The sequence below is a fragment of the Macaca nemestrina genome, chromosome 5 (genome assembly GCF_043159975.1).
Source record: "Macaca nemestrina isolate mMacNem1 chromosome 5, mMacNem.hap1, whole genome shotgun sequence".
In the NCBI taxonomy this organism is placed as follows: Eukaryota; Metazoa; Chordata; class Mammalia; order Primates; family Cercopithecidae; genus Macaca; species Macaca nemestrina.
The window spans coordinates 102,633,816-102,655,451 of NC_092129.1; the positions used below are offsets into that span (position 1 = coordinate 102,633,816).

General features: G+C 36.3%; 1 protein-coding gene across 27 annotated transcripts in view; it reads left to right on the forward strand.

The window, feature by feature from the left end:
• LOC105495854 (synaptosome associated protein 91) overlaps window positions 1-21,636 on the forward strand; it is a 166,277-nt gene that overhangs the window by 104,369 nt on the left and 40,272 nt on the right. For 24 of the 27 annotated variants that reach the window (XM_071096777.1, XM_071096770.1, XM_071096781.1 and 21 more), the window contains exons 12-16: window positions 1,519-1,628; window positions 3,654-3,772; window positions 14,044-14,058; window positions 14,204-14,371; window positions 21,041-21,148. In XM_071096777.1, the coding sequence (XP_070952878.1) occupies window positions 1,519-1,628; window positions 3,654-3,772; window positions 14,044-14,058; window positions 14,204-14,371; window positions 21,041-21,148 (520 nt within the window). The remainder of the gene's footprint in view (window positions 1-1,518; window positions 1,629-3,653; window positions 3,773-14,043; window positions 14,059-14,203; window positions 14,372-21,040; window positions 21,149-21,636) is intronic. The other 3 variants (XM_071096791.1, XM_071096782.1, XM_071096793.1) reach the window with 2 other exon arrangements.

Sequence of the window (21,636 nt, forward strand, 5' to 3'; positions counted from 1 at the left end):
TGCCAGTTTTCAAAGGGAATTTTTCCAGTTTTTGCCCATTCAGTATGATATTGGCTGTGGGTTTGTCATAAATAGCTCTTATTATTTTGAGATACGTTCCATCAACACCGAATTTATTGAGAGTTTTTAGCATGAAGGGCTGTTGAATTTTGTCAAAGGCCTTTTCTGCATCTATTGAGATAATCATGTGGTTTTTGTCTTTGGTTCTGTTTATATGCTGGATTACGTTTATTGATTTGCATATGTTGAACCAGCCTTGCATCCCAGGGATGAAGCCCACTTGATCATGGTGGATAAGCTTTTTGATGTGCTGCTGAATCCGGTTTGCCAGTATTTTATTGAGGATTTTTCCATCAATGTTCATCAGGGATATTGGTCTAAAATTATCTTTTTTTGTTGTGTCTCTACCAGGCTTTGGTATCAGGATGATGTTGGCCTCATAAAATGAGTTAGGGAGGATTCCCTCTTTTTCTATTGATTGGAATAGTTTCAGAAGGAATGGTACCAGCTCCTCCTTGTACCTCTGGTAGAATTGAGCTGTGAATCCATCTGGTCCTGGACTTTTTTTGGTTGGCAGGCTATTAATTATTGCCTCAATTTCAGAGCCTGCTATTGGTAAAGTATTCTTTTTAAAACTTCCTTTAAGTTTGGTCTGTTTGAAGTCAGATGTCCAGTTAGGGGAGTATCTGATAGCCCTGGCTTGGTCTTGGTCTTCATGAATTTTACCTGCTATTAATCTCATCTCCACTTACAGAACTAAGTATCAATAGATTGTTTTGAAATGTTCCATTAATCTTTCTCTTGTGAATGCATGAAGAATTAAATATACCAGACGAAATTGTTTAGTTACAGTAACTAAATAAAAATCTTTTAATATATTATTTGACTATTAATACCTCTTCTTAAAAAAACTAGTCCAGAAAAATAAATACTAGATTTTATTTTTACCTTTTTAGTTTTATCTATGTCATATCAGTAATGGGCTATAGTCATGATATCTTCAAAACATCAGTGACTTGAATCTTGCTTGGGAATCGTTCTCTTCCAACTGTGAACTATTTTACAAGTTAGATTTCTGGATTTGAAAGTCATCTGACAGGACCTCACATGAAATCTTTTTAGGATGACAAGAAAACATAATGACCTTTTTTTTAGCAGTTATTACAATTGATAATATTTGAAATTTTTTGTAGCTTAAGATCTTTCCTAATAATTTTATGTTCAAGAAATATATGTAGCTTTTATTTTAATTAATGAATGGAAGACATTGCAATGTTAAGCCAAATATTTTATCATTTTATATGTTACATTTAAAATTTGTAACATGTTTTAGCCAATATTGATTATTTATTACAATTATTGATTTCAAATTTTATTGAGTTTTTTTTTTCCTCCACAAAGAATTACAAAAAAAAAAAAATTTCTGGGCGTGTCATGGGTATACAAAGAAAAGTCCTGTTGCTCCGTATCCTGTAGATTCATATTTGACTCAAGTGTGTTGTGCATCTTCACTTTCAGTCTTCTCCAGCCACAACTGTTACATCTCCCAATTCTACACCAGCTAAAACTATTGACACATCACCACCGGTTGATTTATTTGCAACTGCATCTGCGGCTGTCCCAGTCAGGTTGGTTAATAAATACGCAGTTAACTGTTTATTAGTATTTTATTAGAATTTGGTTTTATTTTTATATGCTGTACCCAAATGATTTCACCAAAGGAAATCTAATCCTAGTAATGTGATACGTTGGGGTTTTTACTACACAAAGTACATTGTTTTACTCCTGTGCCTCTTAAATCATTAGAAAGACCTAAGCTATAGAAATCACCTTGGTGTCACAAACTGGGAAAGAAAATGGAAGAATGATATACACAATTTTTTTCTGAAATTGACTGATGTGGAAAGTGTTTTCTAAAATTAGTTTCTTCTTGTGGGAAATTCAAAAGGTATTTTAAAATACTTTAAACACACACACACACACACACACACACACACACACACACACACACGCATGCTAAACTTGGAATTGTTAAACCAGTTATCTAGTGCATATGAGGAACTCACACTCTGGTGGTAGGAGGAGGCCTTCGGGGTATTCCTAATCAGTTTTTATAGCACCTAGAGATCAGAACAGTAGTGAGAAATCTGGGGATGACTGTGTGTTCTTTGAAATCTCAGGTCACCTAAAATCAATCCCCAGCTCATAGGGGTATCCTCAAATAATAATTTAGGTCAATTCCTTAGTTCATTTGCCTTAAGAGGATTCTAGTATCATTTTGTAGTATCTTTGACTCTAATTATGAATGCCCTATGTTTGGAGACTTGAACTTTGAGCAAGAAATCCAAGTACTGTACCCATGTTAACCCATGCTTTACTCTCTACTTGCTTAGTTCTGCATTTTATAATAGCAAGCTTGGTATAACCAAGTCCTTTCTGTTACTGTTCTAATATAAATTGCTTCTTATAAAAGCTTTAATATATTAATAATAAATATGTATTCCTTTCCTGTTATTTAATCCAGTTGTATTTATGAAATGGACATCAAAACTAAGCAATGCTTTCAGTGGTTTTGAAACTACTTTTTAAAAGCAGCAGAATCCTTTCTTCAAAAGAATGTTACTTGGAAATCTAATATGTAAAAAAAGATAAAGATGAAACTGCTGTTTATGAAGGCAGGTAGGGAACCTGGGACCCTGATGGCTTCGCATCTGGCCTAGTAACCTTTAAGCCAGTTCTCCTCAAATCTGAATGTACATGTTAATTGCTTTGGCATCTGATTAAAATGAAGATTCTGAGGTAGTAGATACAGGGTATGCCTGAGATTTTGCATTTATAACAACGTCCCAGGATGCTGCTGCTTTGAGGTCTATACTTTGAATAGTAAGGCTGCTCCTTGGAACTTCTACAGACAGAGAAGCTTTGAAAAGCACAGCCTCAACTGAGTAAAAATAAAAAATGCAGTAGTCGTTTTAGGTGAGTCCTCTTACATTTGTCCTAATGCTTTCCCTTCCCTTGCCCCAGGGAGTATGTTTTTATAATTAGTACAAAGGCACCTTATAGGGCCTGATGTTCATCTTTTGATGATTATACATCACTTTTGCCTCAACAAAACATTGATATATTATAGTCTAATGTAGGAAAAAGATAAATTAGTGGTTAATAATTCTCTTTAGTGTCCTTTGGTTTATAAATAAATTCTTCTCAAGACATGAATTTTTTTCTATACAACAGATTTTGGGAAATAGAGAAAAAATAACCTCAAGGTTATGATTTTGATTTCCCTATAGGGTACTTCACATAGATCAAGTCCAGCCCACCCTCTGTTTTTGTAAATAAAGTTTTATTTGAATAAAGACCTGTTGATTTTTTTATGTATTGTCTATGTCTTAATCTCATTCTACAATAGCAGAGTCAAATAATGATAGAAACCAACTGGCCCTCAAAGTCTAAAATACTTGCCATCTTTCCTTTGACAAAAGTAGTTTGCCAACTCTTGGTATATACTATATCTCTATACTTTCCAAATTATTATTCTTTTATTGCATTTAAAATACCTAAAATCTTTGATGATTTCTGCATGTCTTTATTCAAAAACACCTTTATGTTATAAAATTTCAAAATCTGTTTTTAATGTTTTATTTTCCTTTTAGCACTTCTAAACCATCTAGTGATCTTCTGGACCTCCAGCCAGACTTTTCCTCTGGAGGGGCAGCAGCTGCTGCAGCACCAGCACCACCACCACCTGCTGGAGGAGCCACTGCATGGGGAGGTGAGTGAAACCAGACAGCCTTGCCATTTCTCTATTCATTTTATTTCATTGTTTTTACTTAGGCTCTAATTGTTAATATTTACCTTTTGATTATCCAAAATGGTATTAGAAACTTGGAGGGAAAATGCTAAGAATGGCATTTATTTATTGAAATATATATTGAGAGAGAGACAGAGAAAGTGCCTATAATACAGTGAGAATATTCAAAAGTCATATAGTTTTAATTTTAACAATTGCAACAAGGAAGTTTTGTGGGTTTTTTGTTGTTCTTTTTTATTACTACTCTAAAATTCTGATTATTTTTAGTAATTGTTGTCTAGAGACTCAGGCCTTAGAGGATTGAGTATTTCCCTTAATTTATGGTTACTCAAAGGTAGCATTTCTAATTTGGTTTGGTCAGGTGTAGCCTCCTTCCTGGATTCTTTTAGGCCTGAATTGATTTTATTCACATTGTATTTGGCTTCATACAGTTGAAATCTTTTTACAGATTCTTATTTGTACCAGAAAAAATCCATACCTAAACTGATTGACTGAGAGGAATCACATCTAAGCACTTGATTCCCATTGTATTTATGGATCTCAGGAAAAAAAATCAGCCTTTTACAAATATTTGATTCAAAACATTTAATATTAATATAAAAATTAAAGTGATTGCTTCATAATGCTCAAAGCTGCAAAGAATTGGTTTTAATGGATGCACCAAACTATCAGAATAAAATTTTCAAAAAGTTTAAGACATGCCTTGTACAACTATAGAAGCAACACAAATAAAAGACTTAGTAACTCACTAATGGGGAACCAGTAAGATGATAAAGCTGTCTCAAAGAACATTTTGAGGAACTGAGTATTTATAGGTATTTTAAAAGGAATGTTAGAATAAGATGGCTAGGTTAGATAGAAAGCTGTTAATGTTCTATCGGGTAATAAAAACCATAGCCTTGAGGTTATCTTTTCTCCTATACAGAGATTATTTGCATCACTAGCAGACAAGATCTGTAACAACTTAACATTGCAGAATCAGAGCCTTTAATGCGCAATAATGACTAAGTCAAATAAGTTATATTTCTCTAAATAATTAAATATCCTTTGGTGGTCTTGTTAAACAGTGTGTCAGTATAACATCAAAAGTCCTGTCTGTAATCTCTTGATCTCATTTCCAAGTTATTTTGGTGACAGAAGTAAGAGAAAGATAACCAGTTCTGAAATAATGTTGCTAACTATAAATAAGAACATTTAAAATGTTGGCATATTTCCGTTTTAAATATATAAACCTTACCCTATATTGAAATGTTCAACTCCTAAGGCTACAGCTATCAATTTTTAAGATGAAATTGTTCTTTCAGCTTTATTTAACTTTATTAAATTTCATTTGGTAAAGGAAAGTATTGCTGAAGAGGTTTATAAGGGCATTCTTTTTTACTCATGTTTTTATTCTGAGCTTCATCATTGATTATTTTAATTTGCTAATAATTTATTTTCATTACCTTATTGTCTTTGTTAGAAGTTTAATGAATAAACAGTGAAACTTAAACTAGTCCCTTTTCCATATTCCCTGGCATGAAACTGAAGATAATTTTTATCTTTTTAAAAAAAATTTTGACACCAAAAGAATGCCAAATAAAGAAAAAAATAAAAATAAAAGGTGAAATTTTGTTGAATTGCAGTATAACATTTTTATTCATATTCATCTCTAAGTACTTTTTGCTAAGACACATAATATTGTAAGGAATTGATTGTAATAACCAATTTCATTAGTATACATTTTAGCCTTTACTAGTTAGAAATATATAACTATTGATGATTGAAACATTAAAATATCATTAGACATAAAAAGAGAAAGCAGAGCAGTATGGTTTTAGCCAGGGCTGTACTATATGGACATGTAGATCGTGCATTGCTCAAAGGCAGGGCAAGGAGACTGAAATCCAGCCAGAACTCTGTAGCCACGCTGTGAGCCTTTCTCATTATCCTTGAGAAAGAGATGCTTTACTTTTTCTAATCTGTCTCACTACAGGGAGTACCTGTTTTTTCTTTTTAAGATATTATAGCTTTTATTTTAGAATATAGCTTTTATTTTATTTTCAAATTTTAACCATAAGACAGTAAAACAAACTCACTGGTTTACCAAAGACAGTTGGATTTAAAAAACTGGGTACAGTGGCTCATGCATGTAGCTTCTGAGGAGGCTGAGATGAGAATCTCACTTAAGCCTAGTAGTTGAGAGTCCAGCCTGAGCAACGTAGTGAGATCCTTTCTCAAAAAAAAGAAAAAAAAAAAAAAAAAAAGGCAGTTGGATCCACATTATATTTCTGACAAAATGGGGCCTGTTCACATGGCTAAACATCAGTTGTCCCAATAGTAAGCTATGGGCCAAAATTTGGGGTAAAGCAGTTTCCATAGTAGTTTGATTTTTAAAGCATATTTTTATGCTTTCTTCAATTATTTTAAATGACTATATAAGGTTAAAGTTTTTTTGGTAAACACATAAGATTTGTTTTAAAATAAATACTAAGATAGTTCTCAAGTTACAATGAAAGCTAGTATTGATTGAGTGCTCCTTCTGTGACAAGTACTATGCTGGTCATCACTACACTTACACAAGAAAGGTACCATCTTTAACCTGTTTAAAATGATAAATATGTGAAAACCATGTAAATTTTCTTATTTCTTTTTTTTTTAACTTTAGGTTCTGGGATACATGTGCAGAGTGTTTGTTACATAGATATACATGTGCCATGGTGGTTTGCTGCACCTATCAACCCGTCATCTAGGTTTTAAGCCCTGCATGCATTAGGTATTTGTCCTAATGCTTTCCCTCCCCTTGCCCCAGGGAGTATGTTTTTATAATTAGTACAAAGGCACCTTATAGGGCCTGATGTTCATCTTTTGATGATTAGACAGCACTTTTGCCTCAACAAAACATCTACAACTGCAACATTTCATAGCAATAGAAAAGTCAGCTTTGCGGGGAAATGCTAATAAAGAAATTCTCTAATTTCTAAGCAACATAGTAAAAATTATAAGACTTGGGGGCAGAGCAAGATGGCCGAATAGGAACAGCTCCAGTCTCCAACTCCCAGCACGAGCGACACAAAAGACCAGTGATTTCTGCATTTTCAACTGAGGTACTGGGTTCATTTCACTAGGGAGTGCCAGACAATCGGTGCTGGTCAGCTGCTGCAGCCCGACCAGCGAGAGCTGAAGCAGGGCGAGGCATCGCCTCACCTGGGAAGCGCAAGGGGAAAGGGAATCCCTTTTCCTAGCCAGGGGAACTGAGACACACAACACCTGGAAAATCGGGTAACTCCCACCCCAATACTGCGCTTTAAGCAAACAGGCACACCAGGAGATTATATCCCACACCTGGCCGGGAGGGTCCCACGCCCACGGAGCCTCCCTCATTGCTAGCACAGCAGTCTGCGATATTGCGGCAAGGCAGCAGCGAGGCTAGGGGAGGGGCGCCGCCATTGCTGAGGCTTAAGTAGGTAAACAAAGCTGCTGGGAAGCTCGAACTGGGTGGAGCTCACAGCAGCTCAAGGAAACCTGCCTGTCTCTGTAGACTCCACCTCTGGGGACAGGGCACAGTCAACAACAAAAGCAGCAGAAACCTTTGCAGATGCAAACGACTCTGTCTGACAGCTTTGAAGAGAGCAGTGGATTTCCCAACACGGAGGTTGAGATCTGAGAAGGGACAGACTGCCTGCTCAAGTGGGTCCCTGACCCCTGAGTAGCCTAACTGGGAGACATCCCCCACTAGGGGCAGTCTGACACCCCACACCTCACAGGGTGGAGTACACCCCTGAGAGGAAGCCTCCAAAGCAAGAATCAGACAGGTACACTCGCTGTTCAGCAGTATTCTATCTTCTGCAGCCTCTGCTGCTGACACCCAGGCAAACAGGGTCTGGAGTGGACCTCAAGCAATCTCCAACAGACCTACAGCTGAGGGTCCTGACTGTTAGAAGGAAAACTATCAAACAGGAAGGACACCTACACCAAAACCCCATCAGTACGTCACCATCATCATCAAAGACCAGCAGCAGATAAAACCACAAAGATGGGGAAAAAGCAGGACAGAAAAGCTGGAAATTCAAAAACTAAGAGCGCATCTCCCCCGGCAAAGGAGCGCAGCTCATCGCCAGCAACGGATCAAAGCTTGACGGAGAATGACTTTGACAAGATGAGAGAAGAAGGATTCAGTCCATCAAACTTCTCAGAGCTAAAGGAGGAATTACGTACCCAGCGCAAAGAAACTAAAAATCTTGAAAAAAAAGTGGAAGAATTGATGGCTAGAGTAATTAATGCAGAGAAGCTCATCAACGAAATGAAAGAGATGAAAACCATGACACGAGAAATACGTGACAAATGCACAAGCTTTAGTAACCAACTCGATCAACTGGAAGAAAGAGTATCAGCGTTTGAGGATCAAATGAACGAAATGAAGCGAGAAGAGAAACCAAAAGAAAAAAGAAGAAAAAGAAATGAACAAAGCCTGCAAGAAGTATGGGATTATGTAAAAAGACCAAATCTACGTCTGATTGGGGTGCCTGAAAGTGAGGGGGAAAATGGAACCAAGTTGGAAAACACTCTTCAGGATATCATCCAGGAGAACTTCCCCAACCTAGTAGAGCAGGCCAACATTCAAATCCAGGAAATACAGAGAACACCACAAAGATACCCCTCGAGAAGAGCAACTCCAAGACACATAATTGCCGGATTCACCAAAGTTGAAATGAAGGAAAAAATCTTAAGGGCAGCCAGAGAGAAAGGTCGGGTTACCCACGAAGGGAAGCCCATCAGACTAACAGCAGATATCTCAGCAGAAACTCTACAAGCCAGAAGAGAGTGGGGGCCAATATTCAACATTCTTAAAGAAAAGAATTTTCAACCCAGAATTTCATATCCAGCCAAACTAAGTTTCATAAGTGAAGGAGAAATAAAATCCTTTACAGATAAGCAAATGCTTAGAGATTTTGTCACCACTAGGCCTGCCTTACAAGAGACCCTGAAGGAAGCACTAAACATGGAAAGGAACAACCGGTACCAGCCATTGCAAAACCATGCCAAAATGTAAAGACCATTTAGGCTAGGAAGAAACTGCATCAACTAACGAGCAAAATAACCAGTTAATATCATAATGGCAGGATCAAGTTCACACATAACAATATTAACCTTAAATGTAAATGGACTAAATGCTCCAATTAAAAGACACAGACTGGCAAACTGGATAAAGAGCCAAGACCCATCAGTCTGCTGTATTCAGGAGACCCATCTCACACGCAGAGACATACATAGGCTCAAAATAAAGGGATGGAGGAAGATCTACCAAGCAAATGGAGAACAAAAAAAAGCAAGGGTTGCAATACTAGTCTCTGATAAAACAGACTTTAAACCATCAAAGATCAAAAGAGACAAAGAAGGCCATTACATAATGGTAAAAGGATCAATTCAACAGGAAGAGCTAACTATCCTAAATATATATGCACCCAATACAGGAGCACCCAGATTCATAAAGCAAGTCCTTAGAGACTTACAAAGAGACTTAGACTCCCATACAATAATAATGGGAGACTTCAACACTCCACTGTCAACATTAGACAGATCAACGAGACAGAAAGTTAACAAGGATATCCAGGAATTGAACTCATCTCTGCAGCAAGCAGACCTAATAGACATCTATAGAACTCTCCACCCCAAATCAACAGAATATACATTCTTCTCAGCACGACATCGCACTTACTCCAAAATTGACCACATAATTGGAAGTAAAGCACTCCTCAGCAAATGTACAAGAACAGAAATTATAACAAACTGTCTCTCAGACCACAGTGCAATCAAACTAGAACTCAGGACTAAGAAACTCAATCAAAACCGCTCAACTACATGGAAACTGAACAACCTGCTCCTGAATGACTACTGGGTACATAACGAAATGAAGGCAGAAATAAAGATGTTCTTTGAAACCAATGAGAACAAAGATACAACATACCAGAATCTCTGGGACACATTTAAAGCAGTGTGTAGAGGGAAATTTATAGCACTAAATGCCCACAAGAGAAAGCAGGAAAGATCTAAAATTGACACTCTAACATCACAATTAAAAGAACTAAAGAAGCAAGAGCAAACACATTCAAAAGCTAGCAGAAGGCAAGAAATCACTAAGATCAGAGCAGAACTGAAGGAGATAGAGACACAAAAAACCCTCCAAAAAATCAATGAATCCAGGAGTTGGTTTTTTGAAAAGATCAACAAAATTGACAGACCGCTAGCAAGACTAATAAAGAAGAAAAGAGAGAAGAATCAAATAGATGCAATAAAAAAAAATAAAGGGGATATCACCACTGACCCCACAGAAATACAAACTACCATCAGAGAATACTATAAACACCTCTACGCAAATAAACTGGAAAATCTAGAAGAAATGGATAATTTCCTGGACACTTACACTCTTCCAAGACTAAACCAGTAAGAAGTTGAATCCCTGAATAGACCAATAGCAGGCTCTGAAATTGAGGCAAGAATTAATAGCCTACCAACCAAAAAAAGTCCAGGACCAGATGGATTCACAGCTAAATTCTACCAGAGGTACATGGAGGAGCTGGTACCATTCCTTCTGAAACTATTCCAATCAATAGAAAAAGAGGGAATCATCCCTAACTCATTTTATGAGGCCAACATCATCCTGATACCAAACCCTGGCAGAGACACAACAAAAAGAATTTTAGACCAATATCCCTGATGAACATCGATGCAAAAATCCTCAATAAAATACAGGCAAACCGGATTCAGCAGCACATCAAAAAGCTTATCCACCATGATCAAGTGGGCTTCATCCCTGGGATGCAAGGCTGGTTCAACATTCGCAAATCAATAAACATAATCCAGCATATAAACAGAACCAAAGACAAGAACCACATGATCATCTCAATAGATGCAGAAAAGGCTTTTGACAAAATTCAACAGCCCTTCATGCTAAAAACTCTCAATAAATTCTGTATTGATGGAACGTACCTCAAAATAATAAGAGCTATTTATGACAAACCCACAGCCAATATCATACTGAATGGGCAAAAACTGGAAAAATTCCCTTTGAAAACTGGCACAAGACAGGGATGCCCTCTCTCCCCACTCCTATTCAACATAGTGTTGGAAGTTCTGGCTAGGGCAATCAGGCAAGAGAAAGAAAGAAAGGGTATTCAGTTAGGAAAAGAAGTCGTCAAATTGTCCCTGTTTGCAGATGACATGATTATATATTTAGAAAATCCCATTGTCTCAGCCCAAAATCTCCTTAAGCTGATAAGCAACTTCAGCAAAGTCTCAGGATACAAAATTAATGTGCAAAAATCACAAGCATTCTAATACACCAGTAACAGACAAACAGAGAGCCAAATCATGAATGAACTCCCATTCACAATTGCTTCAAAGAGAATAAAATACCTAGGAATCCAACTTACAAGGGATGTAAAGGACCTCTTCAAGGAGAACTACAAACCACTGCTCAGTGAAATCAAAGAGGACACAAACAAATGGAAGAACATACCATGCTCATGGATAGGAAGAATCAATATCGTGAAAATGGCCATACTGCCCAAGGTTATTTATAGATTCAATGCCATCCCCATCAAGCTACCAATGAGTTTCTTCACAGAATTGGAAAAAAATGCTTTAAAGTTCATATGGAACCAAAAAAGAGCCTGCATCTCCAAGACAATCCTAAGTCAAAAGAACAAAGCTGGAGGCATCACGCTACCTGACTTCAAACTATACTACAAGGCTACAGGAACCAAAACAGCATTGGTACTGGTACCAAAACAGAGATATAGACCAATGGAACAGAACTGAGTCCTCAGAAATAATACCACACATCTACAGCCATCTGATCTTTGACAAACCTGACAAAAACAAGAAATGAGGAAAGGATTCCCTATTTAATAAATGGTGCTGGGAAAATTGGCTAGCCATAAGTAGAAAGCTGAAACTGGATCCTTTCCTTACTCCTTGTACGAAAATTCAAGATGGATTAGAGACTTAAATGTTAGACCTAATACCATAAGAACCCTAGAGGAAAACCTAGGTAATACCATTCAGGACATAGGCATGGGCAAAGATTTCATGTCTAAAACACCAAAAGCAACAGCAGCAAAAGCCAAAATTGACAAATGGGATCTCATTAAACTAAAGAGCTTCTGCACAGCAAAAGAAACTACCATCAGAGTGAACAGGCAACCTAAAGAATGGGAGAAAATTTTTGCAATCTACTCATCTGACAAAGGGCTAATATCCAGAACCTACAAAGAACTCAAACAAATTTACAAGAAAAAAACAAACAGCCCCATCAAAAAGTGGGCAAAGGATATGAACAGACATTTCTCAAAAGAAGACATTCATACAGCCAACAGACACATGAAAAAATGCTCATCATCACTGGCCATCAGAGAAATGCAAATCAAAACCACAATGAGATACCATCTCATACCAGTTAGAATGGCGATCATTAAAAAGTCAGGAAACAACAGGTGCTGGAGAGGATGTGGAGAAATAGGAACACTTTTACACTGTTGGTGGAATTGTAAACTAGTTTAACCATTATGGAAAACAGTATGGCGATTCCTCAAGAATCTAGAACTAGATGTACCATATGACCCAGCCATCCCATTACTGGGTATATACCCAAAGGATTATAAATCATGCTGCTATAAAGACACATGCACACGTATGTTTATTGCAGCACTATTCACAATAGCAAAGACTTGGAATCAACCCAAATGTCCATCAGTGACAGACTGGATTAAGAAAATGTGGCACATATACACCACGGAATACTATGCAGCCACAAAAATGGATGAGTTTGTGTCCTTTGTAGGGACATGGATGCAGCTGGAAACCATCATTCTTAGCAAACTATCACAAGAACAGAAAACCAAACACCACATGTTCTCACTCATAGGTGGGAACTGAACAATGAGATCACTTGGACTCGGGAAGGGGAACATCACACAACGGGGCCTATCATGGGGAGGGGGGAGCGGGGAAGGGGGAGGGATTGCATTGGGAGTTATACCTGATGTAAATGACGAGTTGATGGGTGCTGACGAGTTGATGGGTGCAGCACAGCAACATGGCACAAGTATACATATGTAACAAACCTGCACGTTATGCACATGTACCCTAGAACTTAAAGTATAATAATAATAAAAAATAAATAAAATAAAAAATTTTAAGACTTTAAGAAATTGAAATAAACTTCTATAATTTGCCCAGTAGATACCCAGTCATGGTTAAAGGTGATGCTAAATTGTAACAGATATGTGTTCGTTCATTTGACTAAGCAAAAAAAAAAAATTGTTTTCTCAATCTTGTTTGATAAGATCAAGCCACTTCTATTATTGAAGCATATTTGAACTCTGTATAACTAGGCAGTAAATTATAAACTCTAAAAGTCTATAAGCCTAATTGGATGGTCTCATTTCCAAGGACCATAGCCATTTCAGATGTCTGTAAATTTTTCTTGGAGGTTATAGGTACTATCACACATTTTTATTTCAGGGGACATATTGTAATGATAGCGTTTTCTTCCTGTTGGTGTAAAGCAACCAAATTTTAGCAAATTCATTTTAGTAAATTTAATTTAAATTGTGCATGTAAGATTTGGCATTTCTACAGGCTGGCGATGAACCCAATCGGCTGAAAGAATACAGAGGATTTTTTAAATCCTCATCTTTGGCTCCATAATAGAGTGTTTTATTTTTATTTTTTTCATGGTAAATTCATATTGCAGAAGCACAAATAAGTGTGTGTTGTGTGTCTGTGTATTTTAAACATGGGAAAACAGTTTCTTTTTATATATGCTTAAAGTGAAATTTCTACTTTTTTGAGAAATATGGGATTACTGCCAGAATTTATTAGAATTAAATTTATTTACCAACATGTATTTGAAAACTCATCAATATTATGTGATCGTATGACTTTGATATCTTCATGTATAAGGTTAGTTATAGCACAAGTAGTTTTGTGACCCATTTGCTTGTTAATAAAATCTGGGGTACATGTCTATAGGTGAAACTTGGTCTAGAGGATCTCTAGGTCCCATCTAGCTTGAAAGTTCCATGATAATAGGTAGCATATTTATGTTTTTAATGACAAATGGTGTAAAAGACACATAAAGCTAAGGTTTTTTTAGTTAGTGCCTTATCTGGCTTGGACATTGGTATGGTTGCATGTTTCAACTTTAGCTCTTATTTATTCATATGCTTCCATGCAATGGACATCGATAGACCTTTTGGGAGAGGGTGAGTAAAGCTTTGTTTTTAAACTTTCATTTTGACAGACTCTGTGTGTAACAACTGTCCTCATTTTGATCATTTGGAGTCTGGTATATCTTTTGTCCTCTGCTTTTCTTCTCTCCATTTGCTGTCTGTCTCTGGTGAAATATAGATTCTTTGGCTGCACTTTCCTCTGTTCCCTCTGAAGCACAGATTTCAGATCCATTTGCACCAGAACCTACCCCTCCTACTACAACTGCTGAAATTGCAACTGCCTCAGCTTCTGCCTCCACTACTACAACTGTTACTGCTGTCACTGCTGAAGTGGATCTCTTTGGAGGTTAGTTAGTCTCGCCGCTATTTTCATGTTCCTTTCAGGATTGCTAAAATTACTTGGGAGTTAAGGTCTTTAAATTTTTTTACGTTATGTAACAGCGTGTCAGAGTGTTTAGGTACTTTTTCAATGTTTATTCATGTATATTTATCTTCACTTAATTCATCAACTTTCTCTTCACTTAATTTTAATAATTTTATAGCAGAGATTGCAATGTATCTGGCCTATTTGATTTTCAGGTTTTTTAACATTAGAATTCATGTTGCTACCTTCAGAACTCCTGCCTTTATGTTCCTGCTCTCCAGTGTCTGAGTAAAAGTGGTACCAGAGCTCTCTGTCACCTTTAGGTTTATTTAGCTTTTTGGCCAGGTTAGAACTAGCCCAGAGAATATTTGGGGAATGTAGGAGGAGCAATACTGGCCTAAGTTATTTCTTAATATTTAGGGCAAAAAATAAGAGTAATTCAGGTTTGGAAGCCTCTGAAGAGAGTTTAGGGATGTGCTTGTTTTTAGAGCTTTAAGCTTGCTCTGTCCAAATAAAAACTTGGATCATCTTTGGTTTTTGGAACTCTGAGAAAATATCTGAAGTAGCACCTGAAAGGCTGATTGAAAACAGATTTAAGTCAGTCTTTGAAATGATTGTCTAAAAATATGCTTTCCATGGAAATGTAAATTCTGACCCACTAAAATATCTTGGACTCTGCCAGTATAATATGCCCGGACCTGAGGAGCCATGTGAAGCTGGTTTATTCATATATGTATCCCCATCTGTGTGGTGCTAATGTCCACACCTAAAGAAGTTCTTACATCAAACACATACATCAAGTGATGTTATAGTCATTATAGTTTTGTATATCTTCATTACCATATAACATCTTTCCCAGGGCATTTTGAGAATATGGTAAAGAAATTGGGGGAAGAAAATGGTGAGAGCAGGAGAGATTTGGCAGGCTTTGGTGTAATCAATATGTACCCCTGGAAAAATACATTTAACACACTGTCACCTACCACTCTGCTACATGCCATGCTCCAGTCTCTAAGGTTGGCCAACATCATCCAAGACAAGGAGCACTCCACTAGACACATCGTTGTTGCCACTGCTACACAAAAGACATTTTCTGCTGCCTTGCTGTACTGTCATTCCTATTACAGGAGAAATCTGTTTGTAAAAGAGTAGGAGAGAAAGGATTGCAGACCCTTGAGTAAAGAGTCACCCATGGTCTGGTGCAGTGGCTCACGTCTGTAATACTAGTACTTTGGGAGGCCAAGATGGAAGAATTGCTTGAGCTCAGGAGTTTGAGACCAACCTAGGCAATATAATGAGACCCTGTCTCTGCAAAATAATTAAAAACTAGCCAGTTGTGGTGGTGCACACCTGTAGTCCCCGCTACTTGGGAGGCTGAGGCAGAAGGATTGCTTGAGCCCAGGAGGTGGAGGTTATGGTGAGCCATGATCATGCCATTGCAATTTACCCTGAGTGACAGAGCAAGGCCCTGTCTCAAAAATAAAATTAAATTAAAAAGAGTCACCCACTATAGAGGGTAGGTTTTCATTTATGCCCCTATATCCTTTGAAACCAAAAATTTTAATTTTAGCTTACATTTATAAAATCAACTTCCTCTTCCTTCCACAAATCTAAATCAGGTGGGAAGTAGAGTTTGTCAAAGTTGTTTAGGCCTGACTTAAGGTAAGCCTCTTGACCTCCTTTGGCCTCAGTTCTCCCATCTATACAATTGGAAACTTGGTCTAGAAGATCTCTAAGGTCCTTCTAGCTTGAAAGTTCCATAATAATAATAGATAATACACTTAATAATAAATGTTTTAATTTAAAATTTATCCTTCCCCCACCCTCTGTTATTGGTGTGGCTATGGGTAGTTTCTCATAGGCTTATCTTAACAGAAAAAAAAATGTTAGGAAAATATGGACAGGATGCATAATAATTTTGTGCTGAAACATTTCTATGCCTTAGCTGTTTAGATTTTTGTTTTCAGTCCACTTATGAGGAGCTGATTACCTCAAAGAAATCAATCAAGTCTATCTTACTTCCTGCGTAGCCCTCTAGAATAACAGAGACTAAGATATTTCTTTGAAATATTCTTTGCACCATTATGCTGTTTTTGTTTCATTTGTTTCTGCTTTGACTATATTCATCAAGTAGAAAAACCTGTATGTTTAGAAAATTTTCATGATGGCATTCTTTATAGCTTTAAATATAAGCTTAAAGGAGGAGTACTGCAGAGAATCATGTAACTTACTGCCAAAGAATGAGACTGTTCTTGTGATTTTATCAATATCCTTTCCAGTCATCTAGCTGATAAATGAGTGTACAATGACAATTACATCTGAAAATCACGTCATAATTATTCTATTGATCTGTATAATTCTATAAACTGTCTCCTGGCTTCTGATAGCTATAAAATCTCCATCCTTTATGTTCGGGAGTCTATATATGTCATTATCTGTTTTGTGATTTTCAGTGATTTTCTGTAATTTCTTTCATGCCCTTCATTGGTTTTTAAGAAATTATTCAGAGATTTAATTTTTAATAAAAACCTAAGCTAAAATCTCTTTGGCCATTTTGTGTGACCATTTTTTAAATACTTTGTCTCTCTACAATTGACAAGTAGTAGAACTCTAGAATAATCAGAAAAACAGTTATGTTTTGTTTAACACAGCATAACTTTACAACTTTAAAACATGCCTTTTTGAGGTCCTATGCAATATATATAGCAACTAAGTAGATTTCTTTAGAAAGAAAGCTTAATAGATTTTAATTTCAGAAAGATGGCTATTTAGTTTCATCTCTATGAAATATTAAAACTGTTAATGTATTTTAGTACTACATTTAAATTATAAATTTTGAAAATAATAAATTTCTGTTATTTTTAAAAAAGAAATATTCTGATTGATACACAAATAATGTTTTAGTCCTTTCAATGTAAGTAGTTCATGTAAGTCATTAAAAAATTTTTGTCAGTACATTACATTTATTAAATGCTTCATTTTTTAAAGTGAACTTTTAAGAAATGAGATCTTTTTATGATCATGCAGAACAGGATTGCAAGGCAGTGTTATGCTTTAAAAATTTAGCAAAATTTATAAATATTGACAAAAATAAAAGATAAAATCCTTAAAAATAACCTATTTTATATTGATGCAAATTTTACCAACAATAGCACATTGATTTGAAGAACACAGGGTTTCTCTAAACACTAGAATGCTAAATTGATGCTAATTCCTCTGCACACCAAGGATACTCTTTCAATCAGCTGTGTCAATTTGTGAGCAAACCTTCATGAGGTTAGTAGTCTGCAAACATTAAACCAGTTGGCTGGAAAACCAAAGAACTTACCTCAAAACCCTGATCACATTGGGTATATGTTGGTCAAAAAACTAAGTTCACCAACCTTCCTTAAAACCAATACTTAAACACTTCCAACTAGATTTCATGTAAGAGCCGTATAACCTGGAACCTTTGGGGACAAAGAGGAACCAGAATGTGACATTTGGGCTGTTGAGAACAATTGGAACCTTTGTGCTGAGTGTGTGATTTAAGATGGCTTCTGTGCCCAAAGTAGATGGGGAGAAAAGGTCAGGCTGGGGGAAACAACAGTTCTCATGAGAGAGGTAGTCACATGATAAAAAGTTTGAGAGGAAAATTCTTTCTTAGAGTGCTAGAAGGGAAAAAAACACTAGTCTGCAGCAGTCAGATCAGTTTGTGGGTTAAGGCCTAGACTGAGTCCATAATTGAAGAACAGCGAACAGCAGGAGCATGCATTTCTAGGAAATAGCACTGGTTGAAAAACTGACAGAATGTAGAAATTAACTGCAAATAACATGAAAAAGAGAACTGAACTGGAAATAGCTTTAGTTTACAATACTGGAAAGATAATGCTGCCATTTATAATGAAAAAACTAGATATTAAAAAAAGTTTCATTTGTTTTTTAACAAATTCAAATTCTCTCTCTCACAGTTCTGGTGGCTGACTGAGCTCAGCTGGGCAATTCTCACTCAAGGTCCCTTTTGTGGCTGCAGTCAGACAGTGATTGGGCCTGGTACCATCTGGACACTCATTCATGTCTCCTTTGGGGCTAGGAAGATTCAAACAGCTGGGGGTGGGAGCAGCTGCAGCTCCTACCTTTAAGAAAAGTTCTGACAGGTGTAGATGAATTAAGTTGATAATATTTAGTTTCAAGTAACAAGAGAAGCATTAAAAGGAGATATTTTGCTGACAAGGGGATTTTTTAAAACCCTCTTCTAAGGATGTAGCTATAACAATATGGGCTTTATCTCCTTACACATAAGTGATAACCTAAAGGGGTCAGCCCATAAATATCTATTTGATCCCTGGCACTAATGTAACTGATGTTTATTCAATTATAAAGAAGGGAGTAATATAGTAGAATGAGGCATATTTCATAAAAAATGCAGTACAGTGGCTAAACACACAAAGCTCAGTCAGACAGCTCTGAGCCAAATCCTAACTCTGCCATTTTCTTGCTGTGTAACTTTAGTCAAGTCATCAGACTTTTAAAAAATAATAATTTTTAATTGAAAAAGTATATATATATATAATGTACAACATGATGTTTTGAAGTATGTATACATTGTGGAATGGCTAAGTTGAGCTAATCAACATATATACATTGCCTCACTTATTGTTTGTGATGAGAACACACACGCTTTGAGCTTTGGTTCTGTTATCTACAGAATGGAGACAGTAGAAACTAAATCACAAGATGGCTACAGAAATTAAATTTAATAATGGCAATGTATATGACTGCTATGTGTTTCTACTCTTTGCAGTATCATTGGCCTCGGTTCCAAATTTTATAGGAATGAAAAAAAAGAAAACAACTAACCTGACTCATGGCAAAATATTTACAGCCCTCCCCAAATCTCTTCATACTTCTCTTATATTCTTCTGCCCCACTCTTAGGGGGTGTGTTGCCCTAAGTCCTCAAGTATAGTATCCTTAACATGGCATTTAGAAAGTATGCCTACCTTATCCCTTGATGTATTCTTCTTTCTTTAGTTTTATTAATTTGGCCTCTCAGCTGACCTGACACTCAAAACATATATTTGTGGCCAGGCATAGTGCCCTAGGCCTGTAATCCCAGTACTTGAAGAGGCTGAGGCCAGAGGATCACTTGAGCCTAGTAGTTCAAAGCTATAGTGAGCTATGATAGTGCTGCTGCACTCCAGCCTGGGCAACAGAGCAAGATTCTGTCTCTAATAATAAATAAGTTGAACATATATTTCCTCAGTATAACCAAGAGGAACAATCAGATCAGATTAATCCATAAGATATGAACAACTGATGTCCTGTTGTCCCTTCTAGGGATATTTGTGATTTGGTAAAGGGCCTTTTAACCCAAGTAAGTGTCTAGTTTAATGTTTATTATTCTGCATAAAACTAGAACTCTGCATTACTAGAGAGTGTTTCATACTCCGTTTGGGACATGCCAGGTCAAACTAAGAAACAAGTATCTTGACAGTAGCATGTCCTAGAGCCTAATATACTAAGTAAATCACCAAGGAAGAGCATATACTGTATAGCACTTCCCAAGTATATATGATAAGTTATTTTCATGACTGAAGGAACAGTGTTCCAGGAAACATGGGTAGATATTGCGGAAGACGTATTTGGGGATGGGAAGTTTAGCAGGTAAGTGACAGGTTCTAGGTGGGTGCTGGTCTCACTCTCCAGGGTTTTCTTATCCTAAGCCTGTCATGCTTATCATGGCTTCCTTCCTTCTGTACTTTTGAAACTATAGTATCTCTATGCAAGCTCAAGGACTTTTTACCTTAGCTAACATTGTTTGTTGGTAGAAACACACTGGGAAGCATTTGTACACATCAGCCATTTGTAAATTGGGGATTTATAAACTGCGGCTGCTTGTATGTTAATGATATTCTACTATGAGTAATAATATGCTTATAGTCTTAAAATGTGAAACTCTAGTTTTAATCTGTTGAAAATAGATTATTTTTCGAATAACTAGAAAAATGTAATTGCATTATGGTATCATACCCTATTTTTATCTCTTTATGTCTTTAAAATAAGTTATTGGTTATGTTTGAAAATGCTTTTCAAGGATAGTGAAGATTTAACACTTAGGAATGCTTAGTAAACCTTTCATGTTAACACTGTAATTTTGCCTGTACTAGATTATAAAAAGTCTTAAAACTAGAATTATTTACATTGCCATTGTATATTTAATTTTGTTGGCATTAAAGAAAATATTATGTTTGCTAGAAACTATGAGACAGGGACATTTTAATAACACAGTGAGTCAGTATTACCTGGACATGGAAGTTTAATGTCTTAAATTACATAATAAAAATATTTTTTGTTTTAATTTTTACATCCATTTCTAATGATACATAAAACATGCTTCTCAGAGCCCTTATACAATGAGAATCTCATTACCTTTTGGATCCTATTAGACCTCAGCAGTATCAACACTATATCACTTGCATGTTAACTAACATGAAGGTGTGCAAAGAATAATTGTTTTGTGACCACAAACAGTGCATGAGCCATAAAAATGTGTTTTTAAAAATTCATGTTGTATAAGGGAGCCTTCTTCACAATTTAACTTAGTTCTTTTACTATATTTTCTTCTCTTTTTATTCTTTTAATTTCTATTGTTTTAAAAACTGCACCCAAGATGCCTTTGCAGCTTCTCCTGGGGAGGCCCCTGCAGCATCCGAAGGGGCCGCCGCACCAGCTACCCCAACCCCTGTAGCAGCAGCACTTGATGCATGTTCAGGAAATGGTGGGTTTAAAGTCATTAGCCAGTCTGTTATTTTTCTGTCCTAATGTAAAACCCCCATAGTTAGAAGTGGCCATATGTTTTTCTAATTTTATTTTCTTCTGAGTGTAAAGTGTCATTCATCATAACTGAATAAATAATGCCAGCATTTAAAACATTAAGACAATGAAGTCCATACTTATCAAAATTGACAATTTCTTAAGATTGACAATTTTTGTCAGTGCAAGTATGCTGTCTTAATGGTTTTTTTTCTAATGCTATATTGTACTCTTTTGTAACATTGAGTTCAAATATATTGGCATGTTTTAATGATTTTCAAAGCTACCAGATTGACCAAATTAAGTGAAGATTTGAAGGATAGCAATCTCTGATCCTAGACTGTAGGTTAATCTTACAGCACTTTGCAAAGTGCTTTAGTTTGCTAACTTGTGGTACCTACTAAGTTTCCCCTTTACTTTAGAAAAACATCCTAATCACTAACCCCTGCCAAT